Source organism: Mustela nivalis (genome assembly GCF_964662115.1).
Source record: "Mustela nivalis genome assembly, chromosome: 14".
Lineage (NCBI taxonomy): Eukaryota > Metazoa > Chordata > Mammalia > Carnivora > Mustelidae > Mustela > Mustela nivalis.
Window position 1 is genome coordinate 87858158 of NC_139033.1, and position 23857 is coordinate 87882014.

General features: G+C 54.0%; 1 protein-coding gene across 3 annotated transcripts; it reads left to right on the forward strand.

Moving 5' to 3' along the window:
* The first annotated feature begins 109 nt into the window (after positions 1 to 109).
* Positions 110 to 16464, forward strand: GAL3ST1 (galactose-3-O-sulfotransferase 1). 3 transcript variants are annotated; one of them, XM_082698127.1, is made up of 4 exons: positions 110 to 1889; positions 13121 to 13163; positions 14001 to 14140; positions 14976 to 16464. In XM_082698127.1, exons 3-4 carry the CDS (start codon positions 14010 to 14012, stop codon positions 16111 to 16113), a joined length of 1269 nt encoding a protein of 422 aa, XP_082554253.1. In that variant the 5' UTR covers positions 110 to 1889; positions 13121 to 13163; positions 14001 to 14009; the 3' UTR covers positions 16114 to 16464. The 3 variants fall into 3 exon arrangements, with proteins under 3 accessions (XP_082554253.1, XP_082554251.1, XP_082554252.1); XM_082698125.1 differs by lacking the exon at positions 13121 to 13163 and having other exon boundaries at positions 592 to 1889; XM_082698126.1 differs by lacking the exons at positions 110 to 1889; positions 13121 to 13163 and adding an exon at positions 9020 to 9113.
* Positions 16465 to 23857: the final 7393 nt, after the last annotated feature.

Genomic DNA, 23857 nt, shown 5'->3' on the forward strand with positions numbered 1-23857 from the left:
AGCCCAGGTATTTTTTCCTCTGTGAACATTGCTTCCTCCTGTGTAAATTAGGGGTAGAAGTTCTAGTATGTCTCTGGGGGATGGGGGTTGGGGAGGAGGGTTCAGTGATAGTGTTGTGCAGACTCCATAGGGCCGGGTGCCTGGGAAGGAAGGTGCTCTAAACACCAGCTGTGATTGTGGTAACTGGTTGCTAGAGTGAGCCCAGGACGGGGAAGCCAGCACCTGAGAGCTCTGTGCGGCTTGAGTCGTGGGTACTTAGCTTTACGTTGTAGGCTCATGGGCAGAATTGTCCAGTAACCCCCTGTGGGTGTTGCATGCAGTCTGACTCGTGACCCTTGCTGGGCCGTCATTGCAGCTTCCCTCCTGCCCCTGACAGTGCTCTTGCTCAGGCCTGGAGAGACTTGCCTTTGCCCAGAGGTCCAGTGCCTCACGGCAGAGCCAGGGCCAGAAACCAGCACTTGGGATGGTCACTCAGCGCCTCCCAGATCAAGCAGGGAATTTCTGAATAGCCCCCTCAGGGTGCTGAGGGCTACCAGGAGCAGGGGCAAGGGTGGTGGAATGTGGGTTTGGAACTGGGTTCCATGTACCCCCCAGTCTAGGCACCTGAGGGCATTGGCCCTATACCCCTCAACTGTGCCCACACTCTGTAGTTTTTTGGGCAGTGGCTGCAGGCCTGGCTGGGGGAGGAGGGTCCAGACAGGGGTGGGAGTGAGTTTGGGCAGGCTCTGGCAGGAGAGCAGAGAACCCAGGGCCCTTGTCTTGGCCAGACCCTCTGTGGGTGGAGAGGGCTGTGCTATACTCTTGCACGCTGGTGAGGGTGGGGCTGGTGGATGTGCTTCCGGGGCAGGGATGGGATCAGGGCCATGGCAAGGGTGCTAAGGCAAGGCTGGAGAGTGAGCCAATTGGATCCAGGAAAATCCCTGGCAGCCATGCAGATGTGGAATTTTCCCCATTCCAGCGTCCCAGCGTCGCCCAGTTACGGCGGGGGCAGCAGGGCTCTGCGCAGCCCATGCCCCACCGAGTGGGGAGCAGGTTTTGCAATGCCCACCGCTGGAGCTGTGCATTCCCGGCCCAGGTGGGCAGGAGTTCCTGTCCTTGGTCCTCCTCGGCGGTGAGGAGGGAAGCTGGGGACTGAAAGAAGGTGGATCATGGTTGCGGCGCCTGCATCTGGGTGGTGCTGTGGTGCACCCCTTGTGAACACCCTGGAGAGGTGGGGTCAGCGGAGACCTAGTGGCTAGACTGGTTGGAGATAGGTCCCTTGCCTGAGCTTCCCTCTAGGGATCCTGCCCCCATCCACAATTTAGACCCCAAAAATGTGTCCCCAACTCGCACTGACTTGAGCAGGAGGCTGTACCTTATGTTGGATATTTAGGATTCCAGAGACCCCAGTAAAAGCTCAGTGACTAGTCTAGCCACTTCCCTTTGCCCAGAGCTGGACTGCCCTCATCACCAGCACCACGCCACCCCGTTTCCCAGGCACCCTCGAATCCCCTTCCGGGCCGGAGCTCAGCCGAGCCTCAGGGTCCTGCAGTGGGACAATGGCCCCGTTGGCGCTCCCGAGACAAACGCGCCTTGTTGAGCCGGCGGCGGGGGCGCAGCGTTTCGCGCGAGGACGCTGAATGCGGCTTCTGTGCGTCCCAGGCGGGCGTGGAGGGGCCGGGAGGGGGCCGTGGCTGGCCGCCTATTGGCCGCAGCACCGGGGGATGGGCCAGGCTGGCGGCCGCACCTGGCCGGAGGGAGTGTGGTGGCGGAGGCGGCGGCGGGAGCATGGTTCAGGTCCGGTGGAGTTGGGGGCCTGGGCGGGTACGCCCCGCCGCCTAGTGAGCGCCCGGGCGGCGCGGGCCCGGGACCGAAACAGCCACGCCAGGCCCGAGGAGAACGGGGCTAAGGTATGTTCTGGGAGCCCAACACCCACTGCCTGCCTGTGCCCTGCCTGTGCCCTGCCTGTGCCCTGCCTGTGCCCTGCCTGAGGCTGCAGCCGGCGCTACCCAGACCTCCAAACCGGGACCGTGGGAGTCACTCTCAGACCTGGGTGGTGCGAGAGTGCCAACAGCTGCTCCAGGGAATGAGTGCCCTTTGGGCTGACAGAGGGTCAGCAGCTGCGGGGGGTACGTGGGTGTGTGCCCTGCCCTTGGTTTTTTCCTCATCGCCCCCTTTCCAGGGTTGTCCCAGTCCTCGGACAGGGTGGGTGGGGCTGGAACTGGGCTGGAGCTGGAAGTCCATTAATGATTAATCTTGGACACAGCAGCCTGAGACCTGGGGGAGGAAGGGCAGGGATCTCCCCTGTTCCCACCAGTGCTCTCCAGAAGTGGTTGGGGGGAAGGGGCATCAGACCAGGGGCTGGGGCTAGGGGGAGGGATGGATCCCCCTCTGCTTGAGGAAGGCCCAAGGCCACCAAAGAGAAGCTCGTAAATGGGACAAGCCCTGATATCCAGGAAGGGTCCATAGGAAATCCAGCTGGTTGATTTTCTAGGACCAGTGTCAGGAGGGGATACAGCTTGGTCTGCCCTCATTAACAAGCAGGTACTTGGTCACAGCACAGAGCAAGACTGGTCTCTTCCCAGTAGGGCTCCCTGTTCCCACCTGCCTGGAGCTGGAGAGGAGGCCGCAATAGCATCTGCACATCTGGCTGCAGTAACCCACACCAGGAGGAGGGAGGGAGGGAGGGAGGGCTGCAGGCCTGACACCGGATCCCCTGGGTTGCCAAGGTGACCGGTGCCATGAAAATCCTCAGGAGGACAGTCCAGTTGGGAGAATCCAACCTCTTCCTTTACCAAGGGCATGACCTGAGACCCAGAGAGGTTTAAGGCCACGGGCCGGCCTGGGCCAGAGCAGCCCCTGTACTTTGTCCTGTGAAAGAGGGCATTCCCATTATCCTTGGGGGGAACTGAGGTCCAGGGCAATTCAGTGACTTGCCCAAGGTCATACGTAGTTCAAAGGTGGCTGAGTTGATTATGAATCACAGGAGTCTTGTCCCAGCCCACATCTCAGGATTGCAGCCCTGCTCAAGACCTCTCTGCTGCTCTGGGGTCCTAGGCTCCCAGATTGGTCTGTGCTGCCCCAAACCCCTAGCTCAGGACCCCTCCCCCCCCTTGCCTTTCTAGCTCCCAGCTCTGCCTGACACTCAGGGGGTGGGCAAGCTGCTACCCTGGGAGCGGAGACAACAGAGCCCTGTTCCCAGCTGCCACCTCGGGCTGCTTCATTCCCTGCTTCTCACTCAGGCGGAGCCCTGCCTCAAGGAAGCTCCCTGTGGACAGAGGAGCCTGCTTCCTCATATCCCCTTGTCCAGTGGGCCTGGGACTGTTGTTTGAGACATGGGGCAGATGCCCTCTTGTCCCCCAGCAAGAAAGAGTGTTTCCCTGACAGCCCCCACTCTGGGCCCTAGGGGACTGAGTGTCACTGTGGTGAGAGGCAGTGATTAACCTAGGCAAATGAGGCACAGATGGAATTGCAGGCGCGGCAGCAGGCCTGTGAAGGGCTTCTTGCTTCACTTGGACTGGGTGAGGAATATGGGGAAGAACAAGCCCTCTTAGGAGCACTATTCTACTCTAGACAGGGAGGGCAGGAGAGAGCAGAGGTACCCTTGGGCATCAGTGGGCTGGGGGCTGGAGGAATCACCAGGTGGTTAGTGATGGTTGGGAAGAACTGGGATGATAACTTCTTTCCCACCTGGCAGCTCCAGGTGGCTTGGGCACTCCCAGACCTGATTCCAACAGTGCCCTCCCTGAACTGCCATGAGATGTTAGGCAAGTCCTTTCCTACCCGTGACTCAGTTTCCCCCAATGTAAAATCTGGGGATGAGGGAACTCAGGTCTGGAGCATGGGAAATATAGGGGTTTGGATGGAGGAGGGTTGCCTTCCAGGAGTCTGTACTGATGGGTCCTATTTCATCTGCCAAGTGGGTCTAGAAGGGTCATGATAATGATCCAAGGTTTGAGCAAAGGGTCCTGCATGCCTCTTCCAGTTTAATCCTTTTAGTAAGCCCTGAGAGGGGCAGAATATTCCCATTGTTAAGACACTGAGGCTCAGAGAGGGGAAGTCACTGGCCCAAGATCACCCAGCTGGGGACTGGTAGAGTCAGAATTCATAGCTAGAGCATCTCAGCCTCTCCAGGAGGGGAGAGGCTGGTGGGCAGAACCCAGACATTGTACACAGCAGGTGCTCAGGACCTTTTAAAAACCTTCATACTGTTACATATTTTTATGCAAACAAGTGCATGACATTCCTTTAAAAAACATCTCAGCCGTGCTAGAGGATACAGAGAACGATTATTACCAACTTCCACATACTCACCTCCTGTGTTCCCAGTAACTGGGAGCTAATGAAGAAACCACTGACTTCTTGGTTAAGCTGTGTTTTGCGCCTTTGAAGCTACTTGGGGTCAACTCAGCCCTGGTGGTGACTTTGCCCAAACAAGGCGGTGTAGCAGGAAGAGCTTGCTTGTAGTTCTGACTTTGCCGGTGAACTCCTCTGCTAGTTTCTGAGCCTCAGTGTTCCCACCCATCCCATGGCTAGCAGGTGACCCTGGGAAGTCTGTTGGGGGTTCCAGGCATGGTTGCCATTTGAAACGGTAGAAATAGGTGACCCTGCAAGCTGAGAAAGTGCCTTCTGAATCATCAAAGAACATTGCCCTCTTTCAGTCAGCTGCAGGACCTGGGACCCAGCTGGCAGTCATCCCCGCAGCCCAGGGGGGCAGGCAGGAGGGCAAGACATCAGGGCTGACAGTTTGGGGGTGTTCCTGTGAGTTCAGCTGAATTCCCTCCCTGGGTGATCCTCCCCATCTCTCCTCCAGCACTCCACTCCGGAGGGGCACCCCACTGCTGGGTCCCTGCAGGGCACTGTGCCAGAGCTCCTGGCTGGAGGGCCAACCTGTCCTGTCTGCACCTTTAACTGTGCAGTCCACACTTCCCAGCTTCTCTGCCCTGGGCGCCTACTGTTTCTTCCCCAGTTTTGGATACTGAGGCTCAGAGAGCTCCGTGGTCACACAGCAAGGTGGGGTAGGCCAATTCTCTCTCTTCCTCCAGCCAGACTGCAGTTTTTAAAAAAAATGGAAGCATCTTTTTCATTCTAATTTTTTTTCAAAGTAATACAGACTCTTTGTAAAACAAAATTGTGTGTCTGTATGTGCGTGCGTGTGTGTGTTTTACTTTATTATATATTGTAGACATAATTTAAATGAGTACATAATAAACCGTGGGGTGAATATCATGTAATATTTTTAACCATTCCCTATCATTGGACATTTGTTTCTACCTTTCCCCTTTGCTATATTTTTGCACCCACCTCAGATCTCCTGTTAGGTCATCTTCTGTGAACAAATGGCCATAGGTGGAATTGCTGGGTCTGAGGATGGGTGCCTTAAGGCCTGTAATAGTTGCTGTCAAATATGCAGCCCAAGCACTGTAGGGTGAGTCTTGTTCCACTTTGAAAGTCTCCTCCAGTGTCCCCACGAGATTCCCTTCCAGGTACAAGGAACAGCCCTAGGACACCCTCACCCCTTTACCTTATCTTATAGAATCCTGTTCCTTTGTGTGTGCACTGAGCAAACAGCAGGGATGCCCATCAGTCAGGGAATGGTTCTTGGGGAGTAGTGTTCCATGGAATGTTCTACAGTCAATGGCTTTAGAGGCCCTTCATCTTTATCTCCTTGGGAGACTCTTGCTCTTACGGCAGGGCTCTTCACCTTCCTCCCCCTTTCTCTGGTGGATTCCATCTGCTCTTTTGACCTCAGTTCTCACCTCTGTGCCCATGCCTCCCAGTCTCTTTCCACTGAGATCTTCCTCTTGTGCTCCAGGTAAGGGATCTTACTGCTCTTTGCATATTCTACAAGCATTCCCACACATCCTTCAGACTCAACTTGTCCTAAACCGAAACTGACATTGCCCTTCCAACCCCAATACTAAACATACCCCTCTCTTAGCTTCCCCCACTCAGGGACTAGCTCCGACCCCAGCCAACTCCCCGCTTAGTCACCCCAACAGGGGTTCTTCCCTTCCCTCCTCCACACCCTATCATTCACCAAATGTTGTCTATGCCATGGCCTACAGATGGTTCCAGTTCATTCCCAGGCTTCTCCTTCGTCCAGGTCATTTCATACCTAGACAGCTGTAACAACCACTGTCAAGGTCTACTGGCTTCTCCCAGTCCTTCCCCACCCCTACCATTCACTTTCCATCTAGCAGCCTGATGGGAATCCCATCTCCTCTCTTCTTTGCTGAAGACTCTCCAGGGTTCCCCATTGCCCACAGGATCCAGGCCAGATTCCTTAGTATGCTTCCTCAAGACCCTGCATCTCCTGCCTGCCCCTGTCCCTTTTCTGGCTGTCCCTCTAGTCTCCCCCTGCAAACCCAGCCTCTGACATACACACATGCTGCACACTCTGGCCAAGGTGAATATCTGTTAGTTTCTGCGTCTTTGCACATGCTTTTCTCTCTGGCTCATTTCAGGGTAACAGGTGCATTAGTTAAGCCTAGTTGCTTAGGCCCAAGTCCCAAGTTTGGAAAGACTTAACACAATGGCAGTTTAGTTGTCATTTCATGAAATCTAATTGGGTGTTTAGGGAGTGGTGATGCCAATACCAGCCTTCTCCCTTCTTATGCCCCCCACCCATCCATCTCCAGATCATAGAAGACGGCCCCATTCATCCAGCATATGTCAAAGGAGACCACAGAGAAGGCCCGCCCACCTGACATCAACAGCTATTATTCTGCTCACATTCCGTTGGCCAGAATTCAGTCACACAAGGACGCTGAACCACAAGGGAGGATGGGAAATGTAGTTCAGCCACACACTCAGGGAGAAAAGGGAACTAGCTGCCTTTGGAAATCAGAGAGCACATAGCCTCTTCCACTATCAGGAATCCCTAACTCCAGGAAAGCCTCTCTGAGCATGCTCTTCCTGTCCGCCTCAGGCTGGATCAGGTGTTTGCATTCCAGCAAGCCCTACCAGCCTGTCCCCCATCACAGCACCTGCAGCCGCCTGCTCCTCTCACCCCCAGGACTGTGAGCCCAGAACTCTGGCCCGGGAATCATGAACCCTAGCTCGGGGCATGGTGCAGTGGAACAGATCAACTGAAGACTCACTGGGGTCACAAAAGATGTCCATAACCTGTTGACATGGGAGGAGGGAGCAAGCGTAAGACAAAATGGGACCTTTCTATCATCTGTATGGGTTTATAGATGGAAAAAAATGTAGGGAGGCTTGTGCTAAAGCTGTAAAGTCAGTGACCTTTGGGAATGGGGCTTTTTTCATTGTCTTCTTTACAGTTTTCTGTACTTGTCTGAATTTTTTTTTCAATGATATGTACTGCCCTTATAATTAAAAACATTTTCTATATTTTGTTTCTTTGGCTGGGATGGGGGGAGAACCTGCCAGAGATAATGTCACTATCAATACCCTGAGAGGAGAACCCTGTGGCAGGGCTGGAAGCGTAGGTTCTGCTTTCAATGCTTCCTACTCTAGAAAGCTCTGCTTCACGTGTCTCTTCTTTGCCTGCCTTCCCACCCCACCATGACCTCACCTTTTGTTCAGGAGCCTGATCTCCACTCCCTCCTGCCCAAGATCCTTAACCTCTGGTGACACGGGGCTTGTCACATCGCGTCCTTGAGCGTCAGCTCCCTCCTCTGTAAAGTAGGGGTGGAAACGGGGCCTCTAGTGACAAGGATCATGAGGGTGTGTGATGTGTGAGAAGTCCTGACTGAGCACAAGAGTGAACTCTGGTCAAGAGTCCACACTTATAAACCACCTCTCTGCTGTTTGTTACCAGCTCTGCCCTGACTCATCCTCCTCCCCATACATTTATTTGTTTTTCAACTAACTCAGTCTAGAACAGATGGAACAGCTCTTTCCCGTGCCCTGGGCCAATCCAGCAATCCACCTATGGACTCTGGTATTTCATGGGGCCTTGAGGGCTGCTCCCAGGCTAGGTGAGGCTATGGGGGAAAGGGCAAAGCGGCTTGAGTGGTGTCAGATGCCTGCTGCTCCCTGAGAGGAGCTGGCAGCTGGTCAGCCTATGAAAGTGCTCAGTGTGAGATTAATAACTATCACAATAATGATCACTATCAACAGATGGTCAATTACCAGTAAATCTTGATCCCCAGGACCCCTGTGCCTGATGGAAGGATGTGAGGTGCTTTTCTAGGTATCCTCTGTTCATGGCAAGGTCGAATCCAGACCCGAAGACAAACCTAAACCCAGCTAAGAGAGGGGTGCAAGAGATTTTGGCGCCTTGGGTGAACCTGAGGGCCCTTGGGATTTAGGACAGGGCTCCGAGAACTGCCTCTTCTTGCCAAGACCTTGGGAATGATCGGCACCTGCAGCGGGCCTGAATCGCGTGGTGTCCCGTGCACCGATCCCCACACAGGATGTCGACAGGAGAGGCATGATCTATCTGTACTGCCTCTTTGATGAAGGACTTGGGGCTCAGAGGTGAAATCTCATCAGACTGATCCTCGCAGAGCTGGTCAGGTTCTCTGCCCCCAGGAGGACTCCCAGGTGAGTTGCTTGCTTTTGTGGGCTCTGCTGATTTTAGACAAACTTTGGTCTCTGGTTGTGTCTCAGTATCTCTAAGCCCTGGAATTTGGCAAGTCTGCATTTGGATTTTCCTGTCTGGCTCTGACAGTCCCCGGCTAACTGTGTGACCCTGTACGGGTGAGTTCACCTCTCTGAGCCTCTATTCCTTCACCTGGAGAGTGGACTAATGCATAGAGCAGCCGTGGGACTTAAACGAGATGTTCGAGGAGCAGTTAGCCTCCCTGACTCTCTGCAGGGCTCTGCGGCTGCTTGTGTCCTTGGTGCAAGGACACCCGAGACCTGGCTGAGCCCCGGGGCAAAGGAGCTGTCTGGCTGCTGGGGTCTAGAGATAGTCAGGGACCACCCGGAATGTGCCCCTGGCAGAGGGCCCAGGCAGTACCTGCAGGGTACAGACACATGCCACCTGGTATCCCCAGGGAGGGAACTCATGAATATTCACATTCGCTGGAGCATGAGGGAGCCAACTGAGCACTGCTGGGTGTCATTGGAGTGTTCCTGTTTCCCAGTGACCGCAGAGACGGCTTGGGAGTCAGATGTGGCTCAGACAGGGAGAGGAGAGGGGCAGCCAGCTGCGGCCCAAGGTGAGTGTGTCTTCCTCCACCCCAGCACAGGGGTCCCTGGGGGGAGCAGGACACCTGGGACCAAGGCCTGCCTGATTGTGGCAGTGACGCCAAAGGACAGATGGTTTACCATCCCGGGCTTGGTTTCCCTGTGTGCCTGATGTGGGGATGAGTCCTGTTTCTCCTTCATTCTCTAGAGGGTGCTGGTCCAACGGAACAGGAGAAGTGCTGGGCCTGGCCTGGAGCTAGCTGTCAGTGTAGATGGAGGACGATGTCACTAGGGTAACCAAGAAGGATAGGAATAGAAGGGGAGGGACCATCGGCCCTGAGTGCCTGGGACTGTCACCACCTTGGGCAGAGGAAGAAAGACCCAGGTTCTAGTTCTGTCTGCTGCTGCTGTGCTGTGTGACCTCGAGGGTGACGCCACCCTCTCTGAGCCTTAGCCTCCCTACTATGCTGTATTCTCAGATTGGAGACTGTGAGGCTCAGGCCACACTGTAATTGTCCATGGTACTCCATGGCTTTGGACCTGGGGCTGTCCCCTGACTGCAAGCCTCCATCACAGGCCAGGGGGCACAGACCTTGAAGGGGCCTTGACTGGGAGCCTGGGAGGGCAATCATAATGATGTTAATTATACTGATGGCCATCCATGCCCAGTGGTGTCTGCTCTGCTCCAGCCCTGTGCTGGGCTCTTTCCTTGTGGGATGAGGAAGATCTGAATAGAGCATCTTATGCAGGGGGATGGCATCATCATTTTAGAGGAGAATCTAAGACCCAGAGAGGGACACAGGCTTGCCTAGATTTCCTTCTACAGAAAGGAAACGGCTGAACCCGGTCTCAAACGCAGGACCCTGGTTCCAGGTGCTGGCTCCAGGTGGCCCTTGGATGTGTGACTCACACATGTGGCTCTCACACCCTTAAGTTATCTCTAGCTCCCTCTGTCCTGAGGGTCATGGGGGTCATTCACCAAACATTAACTAGGTGCCAGGCTCTGACAGCGCAGGGATGAGTTCCCTTCATGCTTGTCTGCCTCCGGGCACAGACAGGATCTCTCCTCCCTTATGGGAGGCCTGGGAACCTGGGCCCAGGTCAATAGTGATGATAATAATAATTAATGTGTACTGATCTCTGCCTGTGTACGTGCATCCTGGCGTTGAAATCTCAGTCTCATGACTCTTCTCCGCTAGGCTTCTGGCGGCCGGCCAGCCCCTGTCTAGAGCTTGGTCTACCCAGGGACTCTGCCTGTGATTACCAAGGGCCCTGTTTGCCCTGATCTTGGTGCTGTGTGCCCATTGTACACGTGAGGAGACTAAGATGGGGAGGCTGAGCGGCATGCCCAAGTTCACAGAGGCCAGGCAGGAAGGCTGTTGAGACAGTAGGGACCAGCCCCCAAAGTGCCCTCTGTTTCTCCTCTCTTCCTCCTGGCTGCCCTGCCCCAGCCCACAGGGGCCAGACTCTGCTGTGCTGCTAGGACAGAGCCCCATTAGCCACACTTTGGCCTCCTGTGGCCGATCTTTTTGTCACATAGACACTTCCTGCAGGCTTGGGACTGGGCTTAGGACATACCAGGCGGGGGCTGCCATGGACAAAGCTGGAGGGTGCATATTGGAGGCCGACAGACTAGAGCCTAAATCTCAGCCCTGCTCCCTGCCTTGCCGAGTGACCCTGGGTAAGTCACATCACCTCCTGGAACCTTGATTTCCCCATTTGCAAAATGTGGGTGACAGGAGGTTAGCCTCCCGGGATAGCTGAGCAGGATCAGTGAGATGCTCTAGAGAAGCCCCTGCCCAGGGCCTGGCTCATAACAGGGGCTCCAAGGTGAAACCCGAGGGCAGGCATGGTTTCAGGAAGCCCAAGTGGCAGAGTGGACAAATGAATGAGTGAAGTCGTGATGGGCTGGGTGGGGGCGCTGTCCTGGGCCAGGTTAGGCGGAGCCTGATTGGTGGTTCTGGGGAGCTGGTCTGCCCCCTGCTGCTGGGCCTCCACCCCAGATCTTCTGCTATCAGCCTCCCAGATTTCTGGCAAGTGCCCTGGTGAGTGGGGCTGCTGGGCCAAGAGTGGGCCCTGGGATCTGGGGAGGGCAGGAATTTTACCCTTCCGTGTTTTAAAGCCAGAGAACCTGAGGCCTAGGGGCCCACTCAGGGTTTGGGTAGGGAGTTTGAGGCTCTGGCCTGGCCTACTGCTCTGCCCTATTTTCTACTGGATCCCCCAGCAGGGTGGGAGCCCAGTTGGGGCACCTGATGCATGGAGCTGCTTTGTGCTGGGACTGGGCCGCAGCAAGCCCACCCTGAGGGTGACAAAGACTGAGACGACCAGGACCAGGTCCCTGGGGGCTCAGGAGGGAAACAGCTAACACTCTTTGAAAGAGAACTACATGCTCATTGCTTTCTTTGCCTCCTCTGTCTCTGAAAGAGTCAATGATGGCGGCGGGGGGTGGGGGGACTCTCAGCTTCCCAATTTTACAGATGAGAAACTGGGACTCCATGGGGGTTCCTGACTGGGGCCTCCACAGCCTGGGATAAGCACCTTCCCTTCCATGACCAGACTGGCTAGCCACCTTACCCCACGCTGCATTCTTTATCACCTGTTATTTTAAAATGTTGAAAGAATTTTGCCCTTTTTTTGGATTAAAAAAGCAGTTGTTACAGAAATGCATAATATAGAAAAATATTCCCGTATATACCCTCTTTCCCAGCAAGGTAGAGGATACTGCTGTTAAAATTTAGAATACTGCCTTCCAGTTGTTTCTGGGACTACATGTATACATAAATGGATTTGGGGGCATAGTGTTCTGGAAGTTTCTTTTTTTTTTTTTCCCCCACATTATTAGATCATGGTGTGTTTTTGAGCCAGTCCACTTAGCTCTGTCTTGTTTTGTTAACGTGTGCAGAGGACTCCGTCTGGGAACAGGTCTCGGTTTGTGTAACATCCCCCACTGATGGACGTTGAGGTCGTTTCTAATTTTTTAAATTTAACACCATGCCATGTGGGACTCTGCTGAAGTGTTTCTATGGAATCATTGGAATTTGGAGAGCTTATACATTCCTCCTTTGCTAGGATGAACTGCCTTCTAGAAACATTCTCCCCCATTCTCGTTTACCCCTGCCCTGTCCACCTTGCCCACCTAAGAGGGAACAGGGCTGTGTCATTGTTCTGAGGGAGCCTGGCTTCTCTTTTGTGTAGCTTCTTCCTCTGCACATTGCTTCCTCATGTCCTTTCCTGTGATGAGAAATTTCTAGAGGATGAGCAGAAGACTCAGGGCTGTCTGGTGGGGTGGGACCTGGAGTACCCCTTCTCCAAGAAGGGTTTATGGATGCCTTGGGTAGCTTTTCCAGAGGGAAATATGTGGGGTCCTCCTCTAGGCAGGCTACTTAGCCTCTGCCCCCAGGGATGGTAGGGACGTGCCGTGTGTGTGGTCACGGGGTGGCGTGCATGAGTTCTTGTGGCCTCAGAGGCCCAAGGCCCCCATGCCGTGTGTGTTAGAGCCAGAGTGGAAAGTTTTGTGCTCTGGTCTTACAGCTAAGGGGAGGGAGGAAGGTGCCCTAAGCCCCAGCTCTCTCTTGGACTCCCATCCCTCAGCACGAACTACCCCCCTTACAGTTCATGCCTCAGTCCCCTGCTGTTAGGGTTGCTGCAGTTAGACCAAAAGACTAGACCAAAAACTTCTCCCCAAACCCAAAACAAACAACAAAAAAAGACACCCAGTTAAATGTAATTTTCAGATAAACGCTGAATAATTTTTAGCATGTGCTATGCAGTAGTAAAATTAAACAAATTTGGGGGCACCTGGGCAGCTCCGTTGATTAAGCGCCCAACTCCTGGTTTCGGCTCAGGTCATGATCTTGTGGTCGTGGGATCGAGCCCCACGTAGGGGGCCTCTGTGCTCAGCACGGAGTCTGCTTCAGATCCTCTCCCCCTCACTTTGTCCTCCATGCTTGTGCATGCGCGCACACTCTCTCAAATAAATAAAATATTCAAAAACAAATAAGATTACACAAATTTTATTCATTGTTTATCTCGAATTCAGATTTACCTGGGGATCCCTGCCTGCTGGCAGTCAGAGAGAGGAGGTAGGTCTGCCTGGGTGACCTGAACCCTCTCCTTCCTCACTCAGAGCTTCAGTTTCTCCATCTGCCTGCTCCAGAGACCCAGGAGCACAGGGACCAGTGAAAAGAGCTGAGGAGCCAGCCCTTCATTGGGCAGCTGGGAAGGGTGGCATAGGGAACAGGCGGCACTGGCTGGGTCTTTGAAAAGTGAATGATTCCTTGTGAATAGTGCTGGCCCCAGGCCTGGGGCGAGGGAAGAACGGGGCACTGGAAGAGGGCCTTCTTTTCTGTCTTAGAAAAAATTTCATTATGAAGCCCCAAAATGTATAAAGTAAACTGATGACACCCACGTACCCACCCTACCCTTAAAAACTTAAACTGAGGGACACCTGGGTGGCTCAGTCAGTTAACTGGCTGCCTTTAGCTCAGGTCATGATTCCAGGGTCCTAGAATCAAGTCCCGCCTCGGACTCCTTGCTCAGTGGGGAGACTGCTTCTCCCTCTGCCCACTCCTCCCCCTGCTTGTGCCCCCTCTCTCTTTTCCTGACAAATAAATAAATAAATAAATAAAATCTTTTTAAAAACATTAAAACTGAAACAGTTAGTAGAACCTGCTTCTTGTGCCATACCCCAGTCTCTCTCTGTATTGGCTTTGCCCACCGTCTCTCTTTGTGCCCCTGTCGCTGTGGCTCTCTGTGCGTTTGTCTCTCTGTCCTCGTGTGGACCTTGCCGGGGTGCCACAGAGCCTGCAAAGGGCAGTCTCAATGTCAAAGGCTGCCCATGACCCCACCAAGCCTTGGGCAGGCATGGAGGCTCCCCAAGGCTGGACTGCTGATGCTTGCCCTGCTCTGTGACCCCACAGGTATCTGAGATGCCGCTGCCACAGAAGAAGCGCTGGGTGTCCATGGCCAAGGGGCTGGTGCTGGGCGCACTCTTCACCAGCTTCCTGGTGCTGCTGTACTCCTATGCTGTTCCCCCTCTGCACGCCGGCTTGGCCTCCACGTGAGTGGCTCTCCTGGGGGGCTGAGGGGTGGGATCTAGGGTGTGGGGGCACCCTGGGCCCTGCATTATGCTGTGCTGGGCAGAAATGGTGCTACGGGCAGAGCTCTCTGTGTAACCCTGGGCCTCGGTGTCTTCTGTAAAATGGGCATGATAACAGAGCCTGCCTCATAGAAGTGTGAGGACCCAGTAACACTGTGTGTGGGGCTGGGCTGATCACCATCTGAGGCTCCATTGGGGCCAGGAGGTGGGGGTGACTTGTCCAGGAGAACTCAACTGACGCAAGCTGACGCAAGGCCTGGATTCAGACCGGGATCTGTCTGCGCCCCCGCCCCAGGCCTGGCTCCTAACCATGAGGCTATCCCACCCCCTCATGGGGCTGCTGTGCCCAGGCCTGCCATGGTTGGTGCTCTTAGCTGGTGGTATCAAGCCGAACTAGAGGAAATACCAGTGATTGACTATTTTGGGTTGAAAACCAACCTACAAAATTTCCTGTGGTCTAGCCTCATGCTAATGATAAACAGACAATGCCGTGGCCAGGAATGAGACAGGAACCAGCAAGCTTGTCGCACTTGGACCTCATACCAACACCGCAGAGGGGCCGTTATTTCCCCCATTTCACAGATGAGGAAGGTGAGGCCAGAGAGGCCAAAGCACCCTACCCAAGCAGGACAGCTTGGACTGCTTGGATGCAGGCTTGTCTGGTCCCCTGTCCTGGCTCCCCTCCTCCCCACCATCCCCCAAAAGCCCCCATCTTTAGACACCGGGGCACTGGGGGTTCTGTGTCTCGGATGGCCCCCAGCAGCCCCTGAGACTCTCCCCACCATTCCGTCCACAGAAGGACCCCAGAAGGCACAGCGTCCTGCTCCCCGGAGCCCGCTGAGCCGGAGACCCCCGCCAACAGCTCTGCGGGAGCTTGCCAGCCTCGGCGCGACATCGTGTTCATGAAGACGCACAAGACGGCCAGCAGCACGCTGCTCAACATCCTGTTCCGCTTTGGCCAGAAGCACGGGCTCAAGTTCGCCTTCCCTAATGGCCGCAACGACTTTGACTACCCAGCCTTCTTCGCTCGCAACCTGGTGCAGGACTACCGGCCCGGCGCCTGCTTCAACATCATCTGCAACCACATGCGCTTCCACTATGACGAGGTCCGCGGGCTGGTGCCGCCCAACGCCACGTTCATCACCGTGCTCCGCGACCCCGCCCGTCTCTTTGAGTCCTCCTTCCACTACTTCGGTTCGGTGGTGCCCTTCACGTGGAAGCTCTCGGGCCGCGACAAGCTGGCCGAGTTCTTGCAGGACCCAGACCGCTACTACGACCCCAACGGCTACAACGCCCACTACCTCCGCAACCTGCTCTTCTTCGACCTGGGCTACGACAGCGGCCTGGACCCCGGCGACCCGCAGGTGCAGGAGCACATCCTGGAGGTGGAGCGCCGCTTCCACCTGGTGCTCCTGCAGGAGTACTTCGATGAGTCCCTGGTGCTGCTCAAGGACCTGCTGTGCTGGCAGCTCGAGGACGTGCTCTACTTCAAGCTGAACGCCCGCCGCGCCTCTGCGGTGCCGCGCCTCTCCGGGGAGCTGTACCGGCGCGCCACGGCCTGGAACGTGCTGGACGCCCGCCTCTACCGCCACTTCAACGCCAGCTTCTGGCGCAAGGTGGAGGCGTTCGGGCGAGAGCGCATGGCCCGGGAGGTGGCCGCCCTGCGGCGCGCCAACGAGCGCATGAGGCGCATCTGCATCGACGGGGGCCGGGCTGTGGACGCCGCCGCCATCCAGGACTCGGCCATGCAGCCCTGGCAGCCGCTGGGCGCCAAGTCCATCCTCGGCTACAACCTCAAGAAGAGCATCGGGCAGAGGCACGCGCAGCTCTGCCGACGCATGCTCACGCCTGAGATCCAGTACCTTATGGACCTCGGCGTCAACCTGTGGGTCACTAAGCTCTGGAAGCTCATCCGGGACTTTCTGAGGTGGTGACACCCCGCTCACCCGCAGCCCCCTCGGCCAGCTGGATCGCTGAGGAGGGGCTGCGTGGGGGCGCAGGGGGTGGGGTGCCGCCGGCCTCTGCTGGGCCCTCCTGGTGCCATCCCGGCTTCCGGGGTGAGGTGGGGTCTGCTGCGGGGGGCACGGCCAAACCGGAATGGGGCCCTCGGCAGGCAGGGCCTCAGATCAGTATTTGACTAATTCTAGTTTTGTTTTTGTGTTTTGTTTTGTTTTGTTTTAAAGAATTAAATCCCCTTCCCTCCAAAAAAGAATGTTCTATTTCCTGCCTCCCCTTAAAGGGGAGAGTTCAGAAGTAAAGGCGTTTGATGTTGTGTTTTTTGTTAATCAGCCTCTGTGGTGCTGACTGGTGGGGCCCTGTGTGGGAGATGACCCATGAGGATGGGGGGACCTGCAAGAGAGCATGAGGGGTGCCTGAGTGTGTCTGTGGGACGGAGCCCAGCGGTGTGGCAGGGTTTGGCGCACACCTGTTAGGTGCTGAAGCCCTGTGTGGTTGAAGGACTCCTAGGAACTACCAAGACCTGGAAGAGCATGTGTGTGTGCGATCATCCTGGAGCTCTCCCAGTCACTGAGTCCAGCCCAACACTGGCTATGTGTCCAGCACTAGGCTGAGTGCGTTATTTCAATTCATCTTCATCAAAACTCAGCAATGCGGGAACTATCATTTCCTCATGCCAGAGATGAGGAAGGGAGCTCAGAGAGGGAAAGTCATCTGGCCAAGATCACACAGCAAGTAAGTGGTAGGACTGGAACAGGGGCTGGGGAGGATGGAGTGTGCGTCCAGATTAAGAGTCCGTGTGTGTGTGTGTGTGTGCGCGTGTGTATGATTGGGAGGTGGGGAGTTCTTGGGGTAGCACTGAGCAGCAGGCCCTGGGCCCAGGCTGAGGTTTCCTTGTATAATCCCATTAATCCTCAGGATCACCCTTCGAGGTAGGCACCATTACCATCCCATATTACAGATGTGGGAATTGACATTCTGAGAGAGATCAGAAGGGACTTAACTGAAGTACACATCAGACCCTAAACTAAACCTTCTCTCTGGGGCCCCAGACGCCTTGCAGCGGTGTGAGTATGCCTCAGCTCTAACCACCTGCGTCCCTCAGCCTCCCCAGGGGGACAAGTTCCCTCTCTGGGGCACAGGACTTGTGGGTCTCTAACTAGGAGCCAGGAGCCAGACACAAAAGGTAGAATCCACAGCCAAATGAGTTTATTGGAGAACTGTCTGTACCAGGCTCCAAGCCAAGTACTTGTACACCTTATCTGGATATCCACAACATCCCATCTTTATAGACCAAAGCTCAGAGAGGTTAAGTGATTTACTGAAGGTCACCATCTTATTACTCTAAGAACTGGGTTTCCGGCCAAATAAGTGAGATCTTAAGCCCCTCCCTGGATTTGAATCAGTCTTTCTCCTGGGAGTGAGTTTTTGGTCCAAGCAGGGTGGAAAGAAGTTAAGGGGACCAACTGTCTCAGTATGCTGGGACTGTCCCAGTTTTTGCACGGAAAGTTCCCAAATCCCAGGAAACTCCTTAGTCTTAGGCAACCAGGATGGTTGGTCAGCTTGGGGGAGTTTTGAACTCACAAGCCCCCTTTAGCCTCCTAAATTTCTTTGCAGCAAGAAATAAGGACACTTTTGAAGGCTTTATTTAATTCATATGGAAAGAACTAAGTGGAAGGAAGGAAGGAAGGATAGCCAAGAGAGAAAGATAGAAAGAAAGAAAGAAAGAAAGAGCCAATATTATTGACTCCAAATTTATGAGATAATCTCCCCCCCCAATACACATTTTATTTGTCAAAGAGAAATATGATTTAGTGCAATAAAATAATATCTTGGGCTTGTGGAACCTCCTAATTTTATTTCCTTGGACCCTTAAGGGCCTATAAATACTAATAATAATATTATATGCCATCTAATTATTTATTATTAATATTGGCACTACTAAGCCCTTAGGGATCCAAGGGGAATAAATCTGGCAAATAGTAGATGCCAAGAATATAAATTGCTCCATTAGCATTTACTATCTGCCTGGTTTGTTTTAAGAACATTACAGTTATTAACTCATTTATTAACATAATATTTTAACAATGAGTAGTTGTCTGGTATGAGCGGGCACTTTGTGCTCAGCTCTATGCCCCATGGGAACATGAACAATCCCCTTTGCTCTCCTGAAGAGGCGACCAAAACACAGAGAAACCGAGCAACAAGCCCAGGGTCAACCAGCTGTGCAGCCATAGAGGCAGGATGCAAACCCAGGTCAGTCAGACACCAAGGGCCGGTGCTTGCAGCCTCCAGATCCTCGGTGCCTTCTAGTTGGCCACCTCAACCTCGGGATGGAGGTCTTCTCAATGGTTGAAAAATGTATGAAGTCTCCAAGGGGCAGGGCTGCTTGATCTCCAGGAGCCACACTGCTCTTGCCACATCTGGACAGCAGAGGGCGCCATGGTACCGAAGTTGGTCTTAGCCGGTCCTGACGTTGGCTGCCGCCAGGGGCTGGGGGCACCCATGGCTAGGCCTGGGCCTACAGGTGAAAGCCAGGACAAGGGTCATGATTGTGCCCTGGGAGAAATTCAGTGGAACTACCTGTTCCTCTCTGTTATGGGATGAACTGTAACCCCTAAAAAGATAACGTCGAAAACCTAACCCCCACTTCCCTATGACTGAACTTACTTGGAAATAGGGTCTTTGTACATGTAATCAAGTAAAGATTAGGTCATTAGGGTGGGTCCTAATTCAAGACGGCCGGTGTCCTTCTAAGAAGTGGCAATGTCATGTGTCCCTTCACAGGGACAACGCCATGTGAAGACAGGCCGAGACTGGCGTGAGGCAGTTACAAGCCAAGGAATGCCAAGGGTCAACAGTGACCTCCAGAAGCTAAGAAGAGGCCATGAAGGATTCTACCCAGAGTCTCAGAGGGAACATGGCTCTGCTGACACCTTGATTTCAGCCTTCCAGACTTCAGAACTGTGAAAGAATAAATTTCTGTTGTTTTAAAGCCATCCAGCTTGTGCCGCTTTGTTACACAGCAGCCTTAGGACACACACACATGGTCTGTGCCCGGTCCCTGCTCTGGGTCAGGCCTCTGTCCCTCACCTGGATTCCTTCCCCCAGGCTTGCCCCTGTGATCCACTGATAGCCAGAAGCCATCCTAGGCTCTGAGCGCTCCATGGTCCCCCTCATCCCTGGGGAGAAGCCATGCAACTGCCCACGTCTGTGGCTTCACACAGGCTCTTCCCTCTACCATAAAGTGCCCTTCCCGTTGCAGGCCTAACATCGCTAAGTGACTCCAAAGCAAGCTCTGCCGCCTCCTCTGGACCTTCTTCCCCGACATCCCAGCCCTCAAGCTAGCTTAGGGCCTCCAGGCTCCCCATCTAAGTTCTTCTCACCAGGGCACAACTGCAGAGATGCTTGTCTGCCAGGCGCTGATGATGTGCTCCTCCAAGACAGGATCTGTGTTTGTCTTGACACAAGCAGCCTCTAGTACCCAGGCCAGTGCCCGGCACACAGTTGGTTTTCAATAAATGTTTAAAGGGGAAAGGAAGGAAAGAAATAGGGAGGGAGGAAGGGAGAAAGGAAGGAAGGAAGAAAGGGAGGAAGGAGAGAGAAAAGGAAGGGAGGGGAGGGAGTGGATGGAAGGGAGGAGGGAAGAGAAGAAGGGTGCCTGGGTGGCTCAGCTGGTGAAGCATCTGATTCTCCATTTCAGTTCATCATGATTTCAGGGTCCTAGGAGAGCCCCGTGTAGAGCTCTGCACTTAGAGCAGAATCTGCTTGACATTCTAGCCAGTAGGGCAAGAGAAAGTTACTTCTTCCCTTGAGGGCATTCCAGAGCCTACTTGCCTTAAGTGACTGGGCCCTCATTTTCACTGGAAGGTAACACATTAGCCAAAGCACGCAAGTGCAGGAATGAATTCACAAGGTGAAAAGTCATGTGTTGCTGGGATGGGACACAGGTCAGGTAAGAGTTGACAGGGACCGGTAGAGGCTGGGACCCTGGGAAACACTTACTCTGGAGAGTAGGCATGTCCTGGGCAGGCTGGGGACAACCCAGGGGTACTAGAGAGCAGGAGAGAAGCTGTGAAAGGAGAGGTAGCCCTTGCCAACATCCTTGGCATCGTGTCTTTGATAAGCTCTTATTGAGCACCTTCTAAGTACAATGTACCATGATGGGTGCTCAAGGGTAATATACAAAGATGAACTAGCCTCTTAAGGAGCCCAAGGCAGGGACCTGTGAGGGGCTCACAACAGCTGGGCAGAGAGCAGATGACAACGAGGTATGGGACTTCAGTCGGGGAGGGTAGGCTCAGTTGCCAGCAAAGAATACAGAACAGAAAAAGGAGCAGACCAGGCATTTGGAATAGGCTTTGAGGGAGGCAGATACTGGATGCAGGATGATACTGCAAGGAAAGGCATAACAGGCAGAAGATACCGCAGAAGCAAAAGCTGGACAAGAAACAGTGGAGAGGCAAGGGTCCTGGAATAAGAAGGCGAGAAGGAAAAGTCAGCTCCTAAAGGACCCCAGAGGGACTTGCACTTCAAGCTCAGGGGTTTACAATTTCTCTCCATGGCAGCAAGGAACCAAGGGGGGCTTTGGAGCAGGGGAAGGCTCTTGGAGGCAGGCTGCCGGAGGACGGGCCAGAGGAGGTGGGAGTAGGGAAGCAGGGGAGGGGACAAGAGGGCCTGGGCCAGGGAAGCAGCAGGGGAGGGTGGTCTGCAATTGCCCCAGGGGATAAAGCTCTAGTTTATGGGTCTGTGGGGTGCTGAGGAGGTCCTACAGGAGGAGCAGATCCACTCCAGTTACCCCCACACAAGACCAAGGCTCAGCTGGGCCGTCCACGTGCATGCTCTGCTTAGTGCTGGGCACGTGGGGTTCAGTGTCCTGAGTGAGCACTAAGTTCAGACAGTCTCCAGGGTCACACAACTGCTGCATGGCCTCAGACCTTCTGCTTCCCTATTCTAGGCTCTGTTCAGATGGGGAGGAAGAGTCTGGGGCTCCCAGAACACTCAAAGCCTTTGGCCTCCAACCAGAACAAAGCCTCACCACTTCCCAAGGCCCTTCTCGACCCTCCAGAGCCACACGCCCAGCAGGCCGGCAGGGCCTGCAGGATTGACCGTGCCTGGAGCTGCCCTTGACCCAAGACCGTGCGAAGCTGGCATGTAAATATCCTCAAACCGTCAGGTGGGAACTCTGAGGTGCCCCGTCTATGCTGCCTTCCATTGGTCCCCACAGGGATTGGGCTCTGCCTCACCTGCTTGCTTACCCTCCCTGTGCAGCTGCCGTCCATCTTCCGTCTCACTCCTCCTCTCCCTACCCCCTTGGGTTTTCCCAGGATCACCTCTGGAAAAAACTTCCTGCATTGGAGTCCTTGTTTCTGAGTTTGCCTTGGGGCGAACCAGACTGAGACAAGTACCTACTGTGTGCAAAGCCCCATGCACATAGATGCTCTTGTTAGGGACCCAAGAGGGTCAGCTCCTTGATGAGCTGCAGGTGGAAACGGACTACACCAGTTGATGTTGCCTCTCAAAATTATCTTTATTTGCAGCAAGAAGGAGATGGAGGGGATTAATTTCCAAAACTGTGCTCTGCTGAACAGCGGTAAACAGTCTCCTTTTACTAGGGCTTGGGATGAATATTCAGAAGGGGATTTTAATATGATAGTGACGCTAACCATTGGGCACTTTGTGATTTCCCCTGCACAGGCAACGTCCTCAAATGTTTCTTTCCCTGTTCCAGCATTTCATCAGTTTCCAAAAGATGAAACGGAGAGTTCTGCAGAAGCCTCTAGGAGTGTCCAGAGTTCAGGGAGTCAAGGGGTCTTACCAGTGACAATCATGTGTATCCTTTGTCTTGAGCTCTGGTTCTCTGCTTGTCCAAGGTGGCGTGGAGACAGTCTGTGGCTGGAAGTCGTCATTGTGGTGGCCACCCAACCCCCAACCCTCACCTGAAGGCCTGGTTACACGCCCATCTGCTGGGTCTGGACCTGGGAAGTTTCTCCTCTTCCCAAAACCACGAGCTCTAACAGCTGTATGAATCATGGGCAGGTCCCATCCTGGCCACTGTAGGCAGCACAGGTGGACAAGTGGGTGACCTGATTGCAACAGAAGATACTGGGCCAGGTAAGTCGGGGGAAAGAGCCCGACACTGGCTTCAGTTTCTCCTTTTGTCACAGGAAAGGCAGCACCCAAGGCCCCTGAGGTCCCTCCAAGTTCTATAGTTCTGGGTCTCTTCCAACCTCTGAGGGTTTTGGTGGCCAGAGGCTACATGGCACTCTTCAGTAGAAATATAACAAAAACCACCTCCATCGGGTAGGTGGAGCCTGGTACACACTGGGACACCGTGACAGCAGGTTCCAGGCCTTTGCTGGGGGTGAGCAATGGCCGGCCCAGCTCAAGGAAGCGTCTGATGGGACCATAGTTATAGAGGGTGGGAGACTGAGGCAGGGTGGACAGCTGTGTGTGTGTGTGTGTGTGTGTGTGTGTGAGAGAGAGAGAGAGAGAGAGAGAGAGAGACAGCAGATGGTGTCACTTTCAACATGCCCACATCAATGCAGTGGGGCAGGCATCACTGTCCTCATTTTACAAATAACTATTTAAACTCAGGGAAGCGAGTCCAGGGGCCAGTGGCTCAGGGACCCAGCAAGGAATGGACCCTGCAAATCACCTTGAGGTGGGGACTAGAGGCCCAGGAGGAAGGGGCTGACTTTCTGGGGGAGGGGTAGGCATGGCAGGGCTGCCACTGGGTAAAAGACAGGACCCTGTAGGAAGCCACAGAACGGGATCTGGACACAAGGCCAGAGAGTCAGATCCCATCCTGGCCACTGTAGGCAGCACAGGTGGACAAGTGGGTGACCTGATTGCAACAGAAGATACTGGGCCAGGTAAGTCGGGGGAAAGAGCCCGACACTGGCCTCAGTTTCTCCTTTTGTCACAGGAAAGGCAGCACCCAAGGCCCCTGAGGTCCCTCCAAGTTCTATAGTTCTGGGTCTCTTCCAACCTCTGAGGGTTTTGGTGGCCAGAGGCTACATGGCACTCTTCAGTAGAAATATAACAAAAACCACAAATGTGAGTCACATGTGTTATTTCAAATTTTCTAGTAGCCACATTCAAAAATTTTAAAAAGTGACATAAATTTTAATAATAGATTTTATTTAACCAGATACAGCCGAACTACTATCATTTCAATATGTAATCAATATAGAAATTGTTACTGAGGGTTTTTTTTAATAAATTTTTTTGGGGGGGCAACAAGTCTTTGGAATCCCACATGTGTTTCATACCTGCAGCTGCAGCGGGTTTCAGTTTGGACAAGCCACATCCACCGAGCGTTAGCTCACATATTGGATGGCATAGGCAAGGGCTAGTCAGGGGAGTCCGGCTTAAGCAGATCACCACCTCAGCTACAGCCTGGAGGGGTCAGATGGAGCGGGCATGAGTTTTCCTCTCTAGCCTATGAGGGTCCTTAGGGTCTTTCCCTCGTGGTTGCTCAGGGCAAGCGTGGGCTCCAGGGAGACTGACACGCATCCATGAACACAGAGGGAGGGGTGAGGCCGTGGAGGGCCCGATTCCTGCCCTCAGAGTGTTCTGCACTGGAAAGAGGTGCATTCCTCCCAGGTCAGGAATAAACCAGACAGTTGGGGTCAAGAATTGTGTTCAGATCTGGGCTGAGCAAATCATGTCCTGAGTTCAGGCTTCAGTTTCTTTACCTGGGGAATAGGTATAGTAACA

Excerpts from the sequence above, each read along its gene's own strand:
- GAL3ST1 (XM_082698125.1), top strand. The coding sequence starts at position 1,620 with ATGCGGCTTCTGTGCGTCCCAGGCGGGCGTGGAGGGGCCGGGAGGGGG. Across the intron at positions 1,890-14,000 it reads CCGAGGAGAACGGGGCTAAG|GTATCTGAGATGCCGCTGCC; the intron begins GTATGTTCTGGG and ends GTGACCCCACAG. Across the intron at positions 14,141-14,975 it reads CACGCCGGCTTGGCCTCCAC|AAGGACCCCAGAAGGCACAG; the intron begins GTGAGTGGCTCT and ends TTCCGTCCACAG.